Here is a 17,517-nt window from a genome sequence, read left to right on the forward strand (position 1 = left end):
CTCAGTGGTTAACGAAACTGATTAGGAACCATGAGGTTGCCGGTTCGATCCGTGGCCTCGCTCAGTGGGTTGGGGATCTGGCATTGCCCTGAGCTGTGGTGTAGGTCATAGACACGGCTTGGATCCTGCGTAGCTGTAGCTCCCCTTCGACCCCAAGCCTGGGAACCTCCATATGCCGCGGGTGCAGCCCTAAAAAGACAAAAAGACCAAAAAAATCACCCATTCTAGCACATTCGATAGGTCAGAAACCTAAGCACCACCCTGGATCTCTCCCTCTCCCCATCCCTAATATCCAGTGTATCAAGTCCCATCCATTTATCTGCTCCCGACATCCTGCATCCATCCACAGCCCCTCATCAGGCTGCGGCCAGAGCTTACGGTGCGAGCTGAGCCCTGTGTTCACAGGGCCCCTGCCACCCCGCGTGCTGCAGGCACAGAGGTGGTGATATTTCTCTCCAGCTTGAAATCCTTGACTGTGGGGCCCTGGCCCAGCCTGGCTTTTCAGCCTCACTTGCCATGCCTTTGCCTTCCCACCCTGAGCTCTGGTCACCGAGCCTTCCCTCAGCTTCTCAGGGGCATCTTCTTTTCCGCCCACTATGGGGACTTGGAAAATCTCCCACTCCCCTACTCTCTTTTCTAAATTAAACCCTCCTTCACCTTTTTTTTCTTTTTCTTTTTTTTTTTTTTTTTTTTTTTTTTGTCTTTTTAGGGCCACTCCCTCCGCACATGGAGGTCCCCAGGCTAGGGGTCGAATCAGAGCTGTAGCCGCCGGCCTACACCACAGCCACAGCAATGCGGGATCCAAGCCGTACCTGCGACCTACACCACAGCTCACGGCAACGCCGGATCCTTAACCCACTGGGCAAGGCCAGGAACCGAACCCACAACCTCATGGTTCCTAGTCGGATTCGTTAACCACTGCGCCCCGACGGGAACTCCAAACCCTCCTTAACATTAAGCTCTTCTCTGGGAGTGGCTATTTCCTGACGCCAGAGCGCAGTCAGGGTCCTCTATCAACACCTTCCCCACCTCGGTGCTGCCCTCAGTTTGTGCGTGTAGAGCGCTTTCTGTGCACGACTGTGAATCCTGAGAGCGCCGGCACCTTGTGCTCTTCCACACCACGGCAGTCCCAGCCCTGAGCACCGCGGAACCGGCGTCGGGTATGCACTGAATGAATGCATCGATGATGGAATGAACCCAGAGCAAATAATTTCCCATTTAAGATTAATCCACGGAAATGCAGAAACGTGTGATGTTTATGAAAAGCCCGTTCTTGCTGGCCATTGCTCTGCTTTCTCAGTTTGGTTCCTGACAATCTCATGCTTCTGTTTCACCTTTTTTTTTTTTTTTTTTTAAGTTGTTAGAACAGAGTACAGTGGGTGAGTTAACCTGTTCTAATGGAATTGCTCAAGTTTCCGCTCATAAAACCTTTCTTTCCTTGTTTTTTCTATACCCTAACTGCCGCATATTGCTCTATAGGAATCCACGACTACTGGAATTTTCCAAGAACTTGTCAGATCTTATCAGTGCCCCCAGAAGAACCTTCTGAGCCATTTGAACCCTGCGGCCCCAGAGTCACTGAGTGGAAGGGCTGGAGAGAAAAAATTTGACTACACCCCTCGGTCGGCTGATTATGGCTAGATTAAGTATTATGGGAGTGAGGTGAGAAAGGGCATCAGCTTCCAACTCAGAAAGCTGAGCTGCTTGTAAATGCTCCGCTCCTATGTAGTTTCCAAGAAAGGGCAGATAAGACTATGCTACCTGCCACAGATTCGTGAGAAGTCCTGGGTTTATGCACAGCCTCAGTTTCCCCCTCAGCTGAAGACAACCTCAGCCCTTTCGGAAGACCACCGCAGCCAACTCCCCTGCTCTCTTCTTTAAGTGGGCTGCGATGCTGCAAATCACCCTTCCCTACTGCACTGGGGGTTTCCACGCAGGAACAATCTTTTAATGCAGCTTGTTCAGTTGCATGTTTGGAGTTCAAGGAATGTTCTGGTATGAACCACTGAGAATGGAGTCAAATGACCCAACCAAGAACAGGAAACGTGCCTTACTGCTTGCTTGGGATGAACCCGACAAACCCAAGGCAAGAAAATACTTCCAAAAGAAATATCTCCAAAGCTACAGGCAGTGGACACAGGGCTGCCTAAGGATCTTAACTCCTCCTCCAACACAGGGGCCGTCTGGAAATTCCCGAAAGGCCAATATGAAGAGTATTATTTAGAAACCTGGAGGGAACGATCAGGAGAAACAGCTCTAAGAGTTGAGGGTGGGAGACAGGAGGGGGGGATTACTGAATTTTTTCATTACGGCAGTTTCCTTTCGGAACTGCTGGCTTTTTCGACTTTAAACATAATATTACTTTAACGAAAACACAAATTGAAGGCCCAAATAGTGAAATCCATTGTGTAGGCTTTCCCACTAGGGTATGAATTCACATTATCCCTGCTGGTTGCCGAAGCAATAAACACGACCCCCTCCTGAAATGATAGCACAGACAGGAATCCCAAGGTGAACAGCCACGGTGATGCTCTGACTAAAGCCTGCTGGCACGGAAACCATCGGAGGCAGAGACGGGGGAGCAGAGGGAAGCTGCTGTCCAGCTCCGAATGGTGCCCTGCATGGAGGTGGAAGGAGCAAAGCGGAGCAAGGAGCCCTCAGCCAGAGACGCCCACTGCACACTCAGCGGAAGAACGGCCAGGCCAGGTGCCAGCTGGTGGAACCCAAACACGCTGGGAGCGGGTGGCTGCGGAAGGCGGGGAACACGGGGGGCCTTTTCGGCCAAGCCTGGCCCACCCACCTCCCCTGCAGAGCGGTCAGGTGGTCCTGCTACTCTAAGGATGACAACAGGACTGCCTCTCGGGTTACCAGCAGTCTGATCCAGCAACAAAAAGAGGGGGAACGCCTCTGTTCTGGCATTCCTTTCACAAAAGGCCCGTGACAGGAGAACAGCACAGTTTCAAAAGCTAACTGTTATCTTTGCCGGCGGCGTGGTTAAAGAAAAGAACCTCAGGTGTGCCTAAGCTTCAATCGCCACAGCTCCAAAATACCATAGCTTTTGCATCGAAGAGGAAAATGCCTCTGCCAAGGCCAAAGAATCGCCTCAGCCCGGTCTGCTTTTGCCTAAATACAAGCTGTCATCCGATCTCCACTACAGACTTGTCCTTTCTTGGAACCAAGCCACAGAGCAGAAGAAAAATAAAAAATGATCAATAAGTAACGAATATGGGTGGTGATAACGCTTTAGGAGATGTAAAAGCACCACGTAAGGATAAACACGGCCCTAATTAACCTTTGCCAAAGTTTCTGCGGCCCACGATTACGGTGCAATGGGTTCAAGACGTCAGGCGTCCCCTCAACAGGCGACGGGAGTCGGGTTCTCTTATCAAAGACGAAATTCTCCAATGGCCCCGCGGCAGGGAGCGGGAGCCTCTGCCCTTTCTGACGGAGGAGCCTCGTCACACCAGCTTCCCTCCTGTCCCTGGACTGGGGGCACTGCATCTGGGGACCCTAGGGAAGCGGAGCCCCCCAGCATACCACGTCCCATCTCTTAGGCGACACGCACACAGAGATTCCTGGAGACGGTCTAGGATATTCCTCAAGTGCTGCTTCTGATGTGGATGCTCTACGAGTCCTAATCAAGTTGAGCACAAAGTATGAACCCAGTTTCTATCACTATTATGTCACCCAATACTGTGGCACACGGCTGGCCAGCTACAGGGGCCTCTGTCACCGCAGATTAAGTCTAAACCCTCCCTCGCAGCGCTCAGGATCCGCCTCGTTCAGGAACCGTCTATGCTCCCCCTACACACGCTAACCCGTGCTTTCTCCCTCAGCTAGAAGGTTCCACGGCCGAAGGCGCCTCTGCTCCTGTCCCCTCAATCCCACCACACACATAGTGCCTCTCCACTCCTGGCCCTGAGACAGCGCTCGAGACTTAGGGGCACCCCCAGTTCTCCTGACTGCCCCGGACTCAGTGCCACTGCTATGCTCACCCGACCAAACAAATGACCCACACCACGGAAACTCGTTTTCAATAGGAGGTAAGTTAAATAACGGCCCCCCGAAGATGTCCCAGTCCTGCTCAAATGAAGGCTCTGGCAATGGGAAGATTATCTGGGGCTCATCAGGTTGGACCCAATGCAACCAGAGGAGGTTTTGCTTGTTTGTTTTTCGCCATTTCTTGGCTGCTCCCGTGGCATATGGAGGTTCCCAGACTAGGGTTTGAATCGGAGCTGTAGCCAAAGGCCTACACCAGAGCCACAGCAATGCTGGATCTGAGCTGCGTCTGCAACCTACACCACAGCTCACGGCAACACCAGATCCCTAACCCACTGAGCGAAGCCAGGGATCGAACCCGCAACCTCATGGTTCCTACTTGGATTCGTTAACCACTGTGCCACGACGGGAACTCCCAATGCAACCAGAGGGTCTTCAGAAGAGGAAGCAGAGGGTCAGAATCCGAGGTGGAGATGTGACAACGCAGCAGAGGTCAGAGCGAGCAGGAGTGAGAACAGAAGAGGCTTGGAAGCTGAAGGAAAGGGCGGACAGTCTCTAGAAGCTACACCAGGCAAAGACACAGATTCTGCTCTGGCACGGCCAGCAGAAATGCAGCCCTGCTGACCCACTTCTGAGCTCCAGGCCTGTAAGAAAATAATCTGTCACTGGGTTGGTGGGTCTCTGGTACGGCAGAGGTAGGAGACTAATACAGTCCTTTATTGTGTGCAGCTTTGAGGAGTTCCCTTTGTGGTGCAGTGGTTAACAAATCCGACTAGGAACCATGAGGTTGCGGGTTTGATCCCTGGCCTTGCTCAGTGGGTTAACGATCCGGCAAGGCTGTGAGCCGTGGTGTAGGTCGCAGATGCAGCTCAGATCCCGAGTTGCTGTGGCTGTGGTGTAGGCCAGTGGCTAGAGCTCCAATTCGACCCCTAGCCTGGGAACCTCCATGTGCCGCGGGTGCGGCCCAAAAGGCAAAAAGACAAAAAAAAGAAAAAATGTCGTGGACAGCTTTAACGTCCATTCTTCCACCTACGCACCTCCTCTCAGAAACTAAACCCGGGGCTCCTCACGCACGACGACTACATCATCTCCAGCTGCACCAGGGTCCGGCACAGTGGCAGGCTGGGAACACGTGTCCGTCGTTGAATCTCCCTGGATTTTAATCAAAACCTAACAGAGGGGACCGAAGGACTGGTCGCTGGGCCTAAGAGGAGGGGAGGGTCTCTGAAACCAAGGTGCAGGGTTGGGGGGGAAGCGGGGCCCACCTCAGCTGATGCAGGGCCCTTCTTTCCCTGTGTTCCTGACCTGCAGCACAGGGGCAGCGCAAGGACGGAACCCACAATGGTGAAAGCACTGAGCGGTCCTACAGATACGCATACATTTCCTTGCTTTTGTTTTTTGTTTGTTTTTGCTTTTTAGGGCCACACCTGTGGCATATGGAGCGTCCCAGGCTAGGAGTCCAATCGGAGCTACAGCTGCCGGCCTACACCACAGCCACAGCAACGCCAGATCCTTAACCCACTGAGCAAGGCCAGGGATCGAACCCGCCACCACATGGTTCCTAGTCGGATTCGTTTCTGCTGCACCACAACGGGAACTCCTCCTTGTTTTTTTAAATTTGGTTTTTTTCCACCAGTAAGAGAAGGTCGATGTTATTTCTATCAAGAAAAGAACATTCATACACCTCAGGCATGGCCGGGACACCCATGTCTGTCCTGCCTCTGGGCCTCACACTCCCGTGGGCCAGCTCTCCTCACAGAAGCCCTGCTCCCGGGACGAGGCAGGAGGCCTGGTGGCTGAGGGTGCAGGCTGGCCCTGCATTTGGGCCCCGGCTCTGCCACTCCCCAATGATGTGACTGAATGGGTCCCTGACCGTCTCTATAGACGGGAGGTGACAGCAGCATCCACTTCGCAGGGGTGCTGTAGGGTTTCTGGAGGTGACAGGCTGGGTGCAGCGCACCGCCCACAGGGAGCAGCAGCCTGCAGGAGGCGCGGGTACAGTTAGGAGGCCCTGCAAACTCAGGCGCCCCCGGGGGGCAGAAGAAAGTGACCTTGGTGGGGAGGGGGGTCCCTTTTAGGGAGAGCAGCGCTTAAGCAGTCAGGATCTCTCTGGAAGCTCAGCATCAACGACAACATGAAGCCACAGACGGCATCTGACATCCATTTGGCTCCGCAGGGCCTGGCTGCGGACACTGCACCCTCTTCCCCAGGTGCTTTTCGAGGCACGGCTGCTGTGGTTCGAGAAGCGTGACCGGCCAGGGAGGCCTGTGGTACCCTGAGCTTGTCAAATAAATGACTCTTGGCTTTCCTAGGAAAAACTGAAGTCTGTCCAAAGATCAAGCAATTGACCAGCGAGGTGAAAGAACCTTTGCCTCTCCTTTTTTTCCATTACCAATCTGGTACAGGTCATTTTTTCCCCTTCTCTGGTTTCAAAATGCACTCTTTTGAACACGCCCTGTATTTATCGCCCATTTCCAACTATTTGTAGTTAATGTTTCATGAGAATATCTATTGGCGGATTTTGTGTTTCCCACGGCACGCCCGAGTCTACAGGTAACAAGAAAAATAAGAGACGAGAGATGTGACTGCCAGATGTGAGTAAGTGAAAATCTAAGAAGACAGACAGGGTGTTTTTCCACTTCAGCTAGCATGTACCACAGCCTAACTTCTGACAACAAGCAGCACATGGCCTGTTTTAATCGGAGGTCAGCCCTCGAACTGGAAACGAGTGGCCTAAAAGACTGTTAACCACTACTGTTTCACATGTGTTTCTTGGCAGTAATTTTATATACACACGCGCTCACACAGGTGTCACATATACAATATATGTCATGTGTTATATATAACACATGGCATATAACATAGACTTATTAAAAGCATACAGTTATATATTACATTGTTATTAAGATGATATATACCAATTAAAATCGTTTCTTCAAAACAGGCAAGAAATAAAACAACTGCTGTGTTGATCTCAGCTCACCAGTGGTTAATTTGAGAGAACAGGTGATTTAAGATGCTATTTCACAACTGGGGAGATTTGAACACGGGCTGTGATAACGGCATAATGGTTGTGTAGGAGAATGTCCTTGTCCTTAGAAGATAAGATGCTGAGCTATTTAGGGGGACGTGTTTGAATGTCTGTAACTGATTCTCAAATGGGGGGTGGAAGTCTGTCCATAGAGAGAGAAAGCAAACGTGGAAATGTTAGCGATTAGTGAATCTAGGCAAAAGGTGGGTCAGTATTCATTGACTTTTCCTGCAACTTTCCTGTAGATTTGAAAAAAACAATTTTTTTTTTTTAATGTTTCTTCTAGGGCCGCACCCATGGCACACAGAGGTTCCCAGGCTAGGGGTCGAATCGGAGCTGTAGCCGATGGCCTACGCCAGAGCCAGAGCAAGGCCAGATCCCAGCTGCATCTGCGACCTACACCACGGCTCATGGCAATGCCGGATCCTCAACCCATCAAGCGAGGCCAGGGATCGAACCCTCAACCTCATGGTTCCTAGTTAGATTCGTTTCCGCTGCGCCATGATGGGAACCCCTGAAATTTTTTTTAAAAGGTGTTGGAGGGGAGTTCCCATCGTGGCTCAGTAGAAAGGAAACTGACTAGCATCCATGAGAATGCGGGTTCCATCCCTGGCCTTGCCCGGTGGGTTAAGGATCTGGCATTGCTGTGGCTGTGGTGTAGGCTGACGGCAGCAGCTTCAATTAGACCCCTAGCCTGGGAACCTCCATATGCCACGGGTGTGGTCCTAAAATAGAAAAAAAAAAAAAAAAAAAAAAAAAAAGGTGTTGGAGGAAAAAGATATTTCTTGTTATGACTTCAACAAAAGCTTCCTTTCTCTCAGATTAAACAGAGCATAAATCTAAAAACACAAGAAGTTCTCTAAAATCTTGATCAAAAGACATTGCCAAAAACAGAATGCTTTTCTATAAAATTTTACAACTAAAAGCAAAATGCCTATCTTTACTTTAAAAAGTGAGTTCATACCTAGTCAGTACTGATGCATATCAAAGTTAAATAATCTGCAATAAAAGTGAGAATAACATAGACAAGACAGCTGAGGTGCAGGCAACTGTCAGGGCTCAGGATCGATGAGAGCTTTTAAGGAACTCTATATCTAAGATTTCACATTTGCTCTCCAAAGTAAATAACAACTTGGAATTTTAGAACCGAAAAACATCAGAGAGAAATACAGTCAATATTTTAGTCCTGAATTTGTACGTAATATAATGAAAGGTTATAGAAAATTAAATAAAAATATAAAAGGTCCATAAAAAGTGTGGATGTGGGAGTTCCCCAGTGGCTCAGCAGGTTAAGGACCCAGTGGTATCACTGCTGTGGCTCAGGTCACTACTTGGGCACAGGTTTGATCCCTGGCCCAGGAACTGCCTCATGCCACTGGCGCAGCCAAAAAACAAAATGGTGTGGACACGTACGAGTGTTTAAAAGCTACTGATGGAGTTCCCATTGTGACTCAGCTGTAACAAACCCAACTAGTATCCATGAGGACACGGGTTTGATCTCTGACCTTGCTCAGTGGGTTAAGGATCTGGTGTTGCCATGAGCTGTGGTGCAGGTGGATCTGGCGTGGCTGTGGCTGTGGCGATGGACAGCAGCTACAGCTCCCTAGCCTGGGAACCTCCATATGTCACGGGTGAGGCCCTGAAAAAATAAAGACCAAAAATAAAATAAAATAAAAATAAAAGCTGTTGATGAGTGCTTTAAAGTTCACCTGGAACCCCTTCTGGGGAGTTATAGTCAGCATTGGATCAATGTTCCCTGGAAATGTCCTAATTCTTTCATGGAACTCTTTTCAAGAGAAATAAATTTAGTCTCCAATTTTAAATGCTGGCAGTTCCAAAAGTTTGAAGTATTTCCAACGGAATAAAAGTCAGTCAAGTACTTTCACAGGTTTTTAGAATGATTAACAAAATAGATTTGGCAAGAAAAAGCAATAAGGAATAAAAAGTACATATGGGAAGAACAAATAATGAAGAAGTTGAAAAATGACCATGCGACTTGGCCGTCTTGCTTTGCCACATAAAGCCACAAATTACCGTGCATCTTCCCCTCACTTCTTAAACCTGCTTCCCAATGATACTTTATTCATTCATTTAGTTATCCAAATATTTAAGTACCGAAGAAGTACAAAACATCAGAAGGACTTCAAAAGCTATATGGCAATTTTTGGAGTTCCCGTCGTGGCTCAGTGGTTAACCAATCTGACTAGGAACCATGAGGTTGTGGGTTTGATCCCTGGCCTCGATTATAGGTTAAGGATCCAGCTTTGCTGTTGAGCTGTGGTATAAGTCGCAAACGTGGCTCGGATCTGGCATTGCTGTGGCTATGGTGTAGGCTGGTGGCTACAGCTCCGATTCGACCCCTAGCCTGGGAACCTCCATATGCTGTGGGTGTGGCTCTAAAAAGACAAAAAGACGAAAAAAAAATTTTTCTGTAAAAAAGCTATATGGAAATTTTTAAAGCTGTGTAGTATTTGATCATCTATTTCAGCCTTTTTTTTCTTGATGGGAAGAAAATTATTTTTTTCAAGCCTAAATATGCAACTAAACTGAAAGACCCAGCCCTCCATATTTGAGCTTTCTGAACCATCAACAGTGAGCAAATATGCTAATTCCATATTGGAAGGAAAATATAATCTAAGGGGTAAAGAATGCAAACTGACTCTTGAGACTCTGACCCATTAAGCAACTGGGGAGGTGACCCTTTATTGGATCTTGCCCTTAATTATGAAGTTCATGCAGTCTTAAGCTTAGGTTTCAAAAATCATTAATAATTACCCTTAAATGGCAAACAAAAGGAAAATTTCATAATCAGGGTGGTGTGTCTGCAAAGACTATAAAAGTCGCAGGATCCTGCTCAGCTCCTTACACTCCTATTTGATTCTTTCAGCTGCCGCACGACTGGACGACCAGGTAAGTGGGATTTGAGTGCTACCCGCACCTCCTCCAGCTGCCTTTCAGAACGGTGGGAAAGAACAAAGTGGGTTTGTGCCATCTAAAAACGTCACCGGTAACTTCAGAGGCTAGAAGCTGTGGTCGAGTTTCTTTAAGACCACAGCCTACAGAGTGCAGAGCACGTACATGAAAAGTGAAGAATGTCCAAGTTACTAGTAAAAGCGTTTGGCGCCAGAGACTCTCTTCTAACAGATGTACTCGAAGAACAGACACTGAATGTACTATCTAAGATGATTCTTCTATTTTAAATATATGTATATTTCTTTGTCTTTTTACAGCTGTACCTGGGACATATGAAGTTCCCAGGCTAGGGGTCGAATCTGAGCTGCAGCTGCCAGCTTACACCACAGCCACGCTGGATCCGAGCCGAGTCTGCCATCTACACCCCAGCTCAAGGCCACGCCGGCCCCTTAACCCACTGAGCGAGGCCAGGGATCGAACCCGAATCCTCATGGATACTAGTCAGGTTCTTAACCTGCTCAGCCACAAAAGGAACTCCTAAGATTTTTTTTTTTTTTTTTTAAAGATGTTAGCAGGAGTTCCCACTGTGGCTCGGTGGTAATCACCCCGACCAGTATCCAGCAAGAGGGGGCTTCATTCCCTGGCCTCACTCAGTAGGTTAAGGATCTGGCATTGCCTTGAGCTGTGGTGTAGATGGCAGACTCAGCTCGGATCCAACGTGGCTGTGGTGTAGGCCGGCGGCTACAGCTCTGATTCAACCCCTAGCCCGGGAACTTCCATATGCCATGGATGCAGCCTTAAAAAGACTGGAAAAAAAAAAAAAAAAAAAAAAAAGGTGTGAGCAGTCACTGGTGCATTGTCGTTCCCACAGTTCCCCGCCCCTTCTCTCCTTCTCCTCTTTATCCTCACCCTCCCCTTTTCTTTATTCTCTCTCACCTGTGCCAGGGAAACAGCACCCCCCCCTCCCCGCCAACGCACTCACCTCCCGCTGGCAATGATAAGTATAAAACCCCACTTCGGCTTTTTGGTAAGTTCATGTCTTTCTCCATTTACAGGACACCAAAATGAGTGCCCAAAAGTCTCCTGCAGAACTGAAGAGCATTTTTGAAAAATATGCAGCCAAAGAAGGGGATCCAAACCAGCTGTCGAAGGAGGAGCTGAAGCAACTGATTCAGGCTGAATTCCCCAGTTTACTGAAAGTGAGTGCCAAGCACAGAGCCTGCGGGCAGGTGGTGATGGGGGGGCGGGGGGGAGAGGGGCGGGAGAGGGAAGGATGCCCGGAGACTGAGGTCTGTGATACGGATCGGAGCTCCATCTGGGGCCGAGCACCCAGCAGCCAAGGCGCCAGCAGCCCCTGAGGGAGGGCACTTGAATGTGTGCATCCACGCTTCAGATGGCAAGCTTCTAGAAAGCACGGGCTACGCCTTCTATCACCCACAGCCTTGACCCGAGCAAACGGAAGATCCTGCTGTGACCAAGCTAGGCCTGGAAGACCGGCAGGTCGCTAAGCACACACGCCAGGGCCTCCAGCCTGGACTCAGCACCTCTGTGCCAGGCTTTAGGAAAACAAAGAGGCTGCAAAATTACAGGAGTTGAACTTGGACGTGCTTCTCCGTTATAGGTAGGATCTCTCAACTAGACCCGCACTTACGTGGCAGTCTGTTAAGAAAACCAGCTTCAAGCTGATAAATTGCCCCCTGGCAACACCCATTTCTATTTCAAAAGCATTTACGTTTGTGTTCATTTGTGTTAAGCGCCTAAATTTGTGTTAATGAGCAACCATGCACTGCTAAACAACTTTGAGGAAAGGACTACATTTCCTTAGACTTAGCCATAAAGTTTCTCAGCAAAACCATCCCAGAGTTGCCAAGATCAAAATGCATCTAGAGGTAACAAGGACGAGGGAAAGGCTGAGTATCTTTGTTCCAATACACTTCGTTCTGTTGGAACTAAAAATCATCTTCAAAGTGCAAGTGACTGTGCAAGACAAACTGTTACATTTGACTTGCCTGCTATTTAGCTCTTTTTTTTTTTTTTTTTTTTTTTGTCTTTTTGTATTTTCTAGGGCCACACCCTCGGCATATGGAGGTTCCTAGGCTAGGGGTCCAATCGGAGCTGTAGCCGCCGGCCTACACCAGAGCCACAGCAACACCAGATGCGAGCCGCGCCTGCAACCTACACCACAGCTCGTGCCAACGCCGGATCCTTAACCCACTGAGTGAGGCCAGGGATCAAACCCGCAACGTCATGGTTCTTAGTCGGATTCGTTAACCACTGAGCCACGACGGGAACTCCTATTTAGCTCTAACTTAAGAATTTAGTTCTCAGGTTTTAACCAGAAATGTCCCTTCTGCCAATATGACATGTGAGAAGGTTTCTGGTTTTAGTTGTTGAGGTTTCTGTTTTAGGGTTTCAGAGGTTTGGTTTTGTTTTGTTTGCCATGCTCATGGTATATGGAAATTCCTGGGCCAGGGATCCAACTCGAGCCACAGAAGCAAATGAAGCCACAGCAGTACCGACGCCACATCCTTAACCCACTGAGTCATCAGCAACTCCTGAGGTTTGTTTTTATTTTATTTTTTTCTCAATGAATCTTATTACATTTATAGTTGTACAACAATCATCACAACCAAATTTTATAGCATTTCCCTGAGGTTTATTTTTAGTACTAAAAAGAGAAGTAGCTGAATTCCATGATCTAATAATTGATATTTTCTTAGAGGTAAAATATATGATAACTTTTAAAAAGTGAAAGCCACTAGCAGAAAAAAGAGACTTCTTAACTAAAAATAAAAACAAATGTTTCTGGGGCTACCTCATGACCTAGTAGGTTAAGGATCTGGCATTGTCACTGCTGTGGCTCAGGTCACTGCTGTGACATGGGTTTGATCCCTGGCCTGGGAACTTCCACATGCTGCAAGTACGGCCCCCTAAAAAAATAAAAATTACAAATGTTTCTGAGAAAGATTCAACTCTTTTAAAAAAAAAAAACTCTTAAATTTCTCTGAAAGGAATAAAAATAATAATAGTAGGAATAATACAAAATAATCAAAAGAAGAAAAATAGGAGTTCCTGGAATGGCTCAGCAGTTAATGAATCCGACTAGGAACCATGAGGTTGCGGGTTCGATCCCTGGCCTTGCTCAGTGGGTTAAGGATCCAGCGTTGCTGTGAGCTATGGTGTAGGTCACAGACGCGGCTCGGGTCCCGCGTTGCTGTGGCTCTGGCGTAGGCCAGCAACTACAGCTCCAATGAGACCCCTGGCCTGGGAACCTCCATATGCTGCAGGTGCAGCCCTAGAAAAGACAGAAGGACAAAAAAAAAAAAAAAAAGAAGAAAAATAATCTGATACGTTGTTTTAAAAGGTAAGATTGGTGAACTTTTCTGTATTTTATGTATTTTCTGTAAAAAGCATATACGACATAATTTGGATAAAGGGAGGAAGACTAACGGTAAGTTTTGAAAAGTTTAACAGCTTTCACCAAGTCATGTACTGACTATATTTCCATACGGATTTCTAAGGTTTCCTGAGCTATATTCTTCGTACATCATCACCTTGTATGGTTTAGAATCTAGCAAATGGGGACCAAAAAATTGCTGCCTTCTCAGTCCTTAAAATTAAAAAAAAAAAGTGTCCTTCCTTAAACAGCATTGATTTCAGTATAAGACAACTTGGAATTACAATACGACACATATGACAATATGTGTTCACTATACAGCTACCTCTGTTGTTGAGAAATGTATTTCAGCCTTGGGCGAGTAAAGAGTAGTTGGCAGTTGATAGTTGTAATATAATTATTGCTGAAGACTATGCTCACTAGAGTCTTAGAGAAATTAAAAGTCACAGAGATACTTCGCATATGATAGGGAGGCATATAATTTCTTTTGTTAGATATGATAAACTAGTTCAAGCCAATATTTCTTAAAACCGCATAATATCTTTAACAAATGAGAATACAAAAAAAAAAAAAAAGAATCTAGCAAATGCTTCAGGAAAACAGTGCTTGGTATTTGCAACACAGATGCTGAATAAATAACTAACTTACAGTCTGGTCTTGTGAACATAGGCCAAGTGCCGAGTATCTTTGCAGGAATCTTAGAGGTTAAAAGGTACCTTGATGTAGGAGTTCCCGTTGTGGCACAGCGGAAACGAATCCAACTAGGAACCATGAGGTTGCGGGTTCAATCCCTGGCCTCAAAGGGGAACTACTAAAAAAAAATATTTGAAGCTGATTTATAAACTAAACTGTTGTTTCGGTAGGTTTCCTAGGTACTCTTTTGCCACAGTGACTCCTTATGTGAAAGTCAGTTATAACAATTTTAAGACTTGAATTTTACGGCAGCGAAGGGGCTCAGAACGAGTCTCCCAGAGAAATGCCACTTCAGCATGAAGATACTTTGAACCAAAAGCAATCAAAACTCAGAAGATTCAGGGAAAGCTCTTTTCTTTCCACTCAACTGCCTAAATTACCATTGCAAAGGGGAGCCTGTACCAGGAAGAGCTTTTGCTAGATTCCTTTTTTTCCTAAGAAATGTGTCTAACAGGCCGAACTTCTGTTTTCCAAACATGCCTGCCTTCCTGTGAATGGCCTTCCTTCCCCTGTATCCTTAGCTCAGGATGTTACTCAAGCCTCAGTTACCTGGCTGTCCTTTGGGCCTCATATTTGTATGGAGTACACTGTACGTAATTCAATTTTTCTCCTGTTACTCTGTCTTACGTCAATGTAATTAAAAGACCAGCCACAGAACCTAGAAGGGAAGGACAATTCTCCCGCCCCTACAGCAGAGACAGAAATCAAGTCTGCTTGGGAGTTCCCTTTGTGGCTCAGTGGTAAACGAATCCGACTAGGAATCATGAGGTCGCGGGTTCGATCCCTGGTCTCGCTCAGTGGGTTAAGGATCCGGCGTTGCCGTGAGCTGTGGTGTAGGTTGCAGATGCGGCTTGGATCCCGAATTGCTGTGGCTCTGGCGTAGATTCAATTCGACCCCTAGCCTGGGAACCTCCATATGCCGCGGGGGTGGCCCTAGAAAAGGCAAAAAGACCAAAAAAAAAAAAAAAAAAAAATCAAGTCTGCTCAGGTCATTACAGGAACGTCAGTCACAAGGGAGTCAGGCTGAACAGGATCTGATGTAACAAGCAGTGGCTCTCTGAGTGCTCAGTCCCGGACCAGCAGCATCAACACCACCCAGGAAGCTGTTGGAAATACAGATTCTCGGGTCTCACTCCAAGCCCGGGGCATCAGAAATCTGGGAGTAGGGCTGCCTATCAATGTTGAGTAAGGTCAGCAAGCCCAGCTGGTGATTCTGCATGGTGGCCATCAGAGCGAAGTGCTTAAGTGTCCGTGCAGGAATCTTAGGGGTCAAAACACAGGTTGGCAAAGTAATCTTGCATTGCATAGACGCGGGCGGCAACCCAGGGCCTGGGGAAAACCGGGGTGGTTGCTAATTTAGGAGTTGAGCTCTAGAGTCATTGTTTGAACCCCAAACCCTCTACTTACTGACTGGGGGCCCTGGGGCAAGTCAGCAGCTGTCTCAGTTTCTTCATCAGTAAAGTGGATCTACCCCACGGGGCAGCTGGGGGAACCGCACAGGCTAAGGAAAAGCCTTGGCGCGGGGGGTGCTGGCCAGCGGCAGTATAGGTCACAGGCCGCCCAGACCTGGAGCAAGATGCCAAAGCAGCTCCCAGGGAAACCTTGGGCCGGGGCCCTGGCAGTCAAGTGAAGGAAGCCCTGGGCCTTCTCGAAAGAATTCAGATTCAGATTACCTAGGAAATCAAATTATTTTAAAATACACATTATCTATTTTATTTCATCTTATTTATTTTTGCTTTTTAGGGCCGCACCCGCAGCATATAGAGGTTCCCAGGCTAGGGGTCCAATCAGAGCTGCTGCTGCCAGCCTACACCACAGCCACAGCAACATCAGATCAAGCCGCATCTGCAATCCACACCACAGCTCACGGCAACGCCGGATCCTTAACCATGGAGTGAGGCCAGGGATTGAACCCACAACCTCATGCTTCCTAGTCGGATTCATTTCTGCTGCGCCACGACGGGAACTCCCACATTATCAATTTTAAAATAATAAATATAGGATATAGGCTTTTTTTCTTTTAAGGGGTAGCCAGTTCCATGACCCGGAGCAATACTACAACTAACGGTGGCTTTTCACCTCTCATGTAACATGTGACTGAAAACTCGTTGCCTTCTTAAAACACAGACCCAGGTCTCATTTCGAAGCATGTGCTGCAGTAACTGATTCATTTTCTCTCCTCTCTTTTATCCTTTTTGTCTAAAACCAGGGTCCGAGAACCCTAGATGACCTCTTTCAGGAACTGGACAAGAATGGAGATGGAGAAGTTAGTTTTGAAGAATTCCAGGTGTTAGTGAAAAAGATATCCCAGTGAAGGAAAAACACGCAACAGTCCCATTTTAAGGACTGGAAGGGATGCGGCCCTGCTCTGTACAAAACCACCCATGTCTCTGCTGAATTCTCGGTGATTCTAATGATCCAGCAGTGAGGTCTAATTAATAAAGAACTCCTTAGACACGTCTCACCTTGTCGAGTACTGACCCCTGTGCCTTACCAGAGAATGTACGTTTAATTTGATACATCGAATTTCTAGATTTATAAAGAAAAAAAAAAAAAAGGCCCAGAATAGTTTCACGATCTTGACCGAGACCCTAATGATGGTGGTGGAAACTTGGAGAGAATTCTGATGAGTCAAACCAAGGCCCTCCTTCCACCCATCCACCAGAACAACCCGCTCCCAAACAACCCGCTCCCTGCTCTCCCTCCGCAGCCATGCAGGGCTCACGTCAACCCCAGCGTGGACTCGTATTTCACTGTAGGCAACGGCCGGTGAGAAACAGGCTTCATGGGACACTTGGCTTTAAAGTCATCTCTCGGCACCAGCTTTGCCTTTGGGATCAGTGACCCTTTAGGGGAGCAGAAGGAATCTGGGACCAAGGGTCAGTTCTGCTCCATTACTGAGGGGCGGCCTTGGTTCTGGTATGTGCTGCAGGACAGGAGACAGGGCCCTCCAGCTCTGGGGCTGCTCAGAGTCTCAGGATCCGATTAACAGCGTGCCCTCAAGGGCCATTAGTTGGGTCCAGCTGGGGAGGGGGTGGCGGGGAGAGACAAGAGTGCCGTTCTTCTACCCCTTATCAGATAGTTAAAATGGCAAAGTCGAGTTCATCCAAGTTGGCCGCACCAGGCCACCAGAGCGGTGCCCTGGAAGCCAGGTCTTGATCCTGACCGCCACTCTCCTCTCCTCAGAAATAGCCACAAATCAGGAGTTCCCGTCGTGGCGCAGGGGAAACGAATCCGACTGGAAACCATGAGATTGCGGGTTCGATCCCTGGCCTCACTCAGTGGGTCAAGGATCTGCCATTGCCGTGAGATGTGGTCACAGATGCGGCACGGATCCCACGTTGCTGTGGCTGTGGTGTAGGCCGCAGCTGAAGCTCTGACTTGACCCCTAGCCTGGGAACCTCCATATGCCAAGGGTGCGCCCTAAAAAGACAAAAAAAAACCAAAACAAAACAAGAAGAAATCGCCACAAATCATCAAGGCT

General features: G+C 47.9%; 2 protein-coding genes across 9 annotated transcripts in view; one reads left to right on the forward strand and one right to left on the reverse strand.

The window, feature by feature from the left end:
• The window catches only part of CTPS2 (CTP synthase 2), a 131,118-nt gene that overhangs the window by 46,965 nt on the left and 66,636 nt on the right, over nucleotides 1-17,517 (reverse strand). The gene's annotated exons all lie outside the window — the stretch shown is intronic.
• Nucleotides 9,897-16,494, forward strand: S100G (S100 calcium binding protein G; the record flags this gene model as incomplete). Its single annotated transcript, NM_214140.2, is given in 3 exon segments — nucleotides 9,897-9,940; nucleotides 10,999-11,142; nucleotides 16,243-16,494. Coding segments are annotated over 2 exon segments (240 nt in total). The 3' UTR covers nucleotides 16,348-16,494.

This window comes from Sus scrofa, chromosome X (assembly GCF_054392235.1).
Source record: "Sus scrofa isolate SSC_HxYL_T2T_F1_AM1 chromosome X, Sscrofa_HxYL_maternal_Yorkshire_Landrace_v2.0, whole genome shotgun sequence".
NCBI classification, from domain to species: Eukaryota; Metazoa; Chordata; class Mammalia; order Artiodactyla; family Suidae; genus Sus; species Sus scrofa.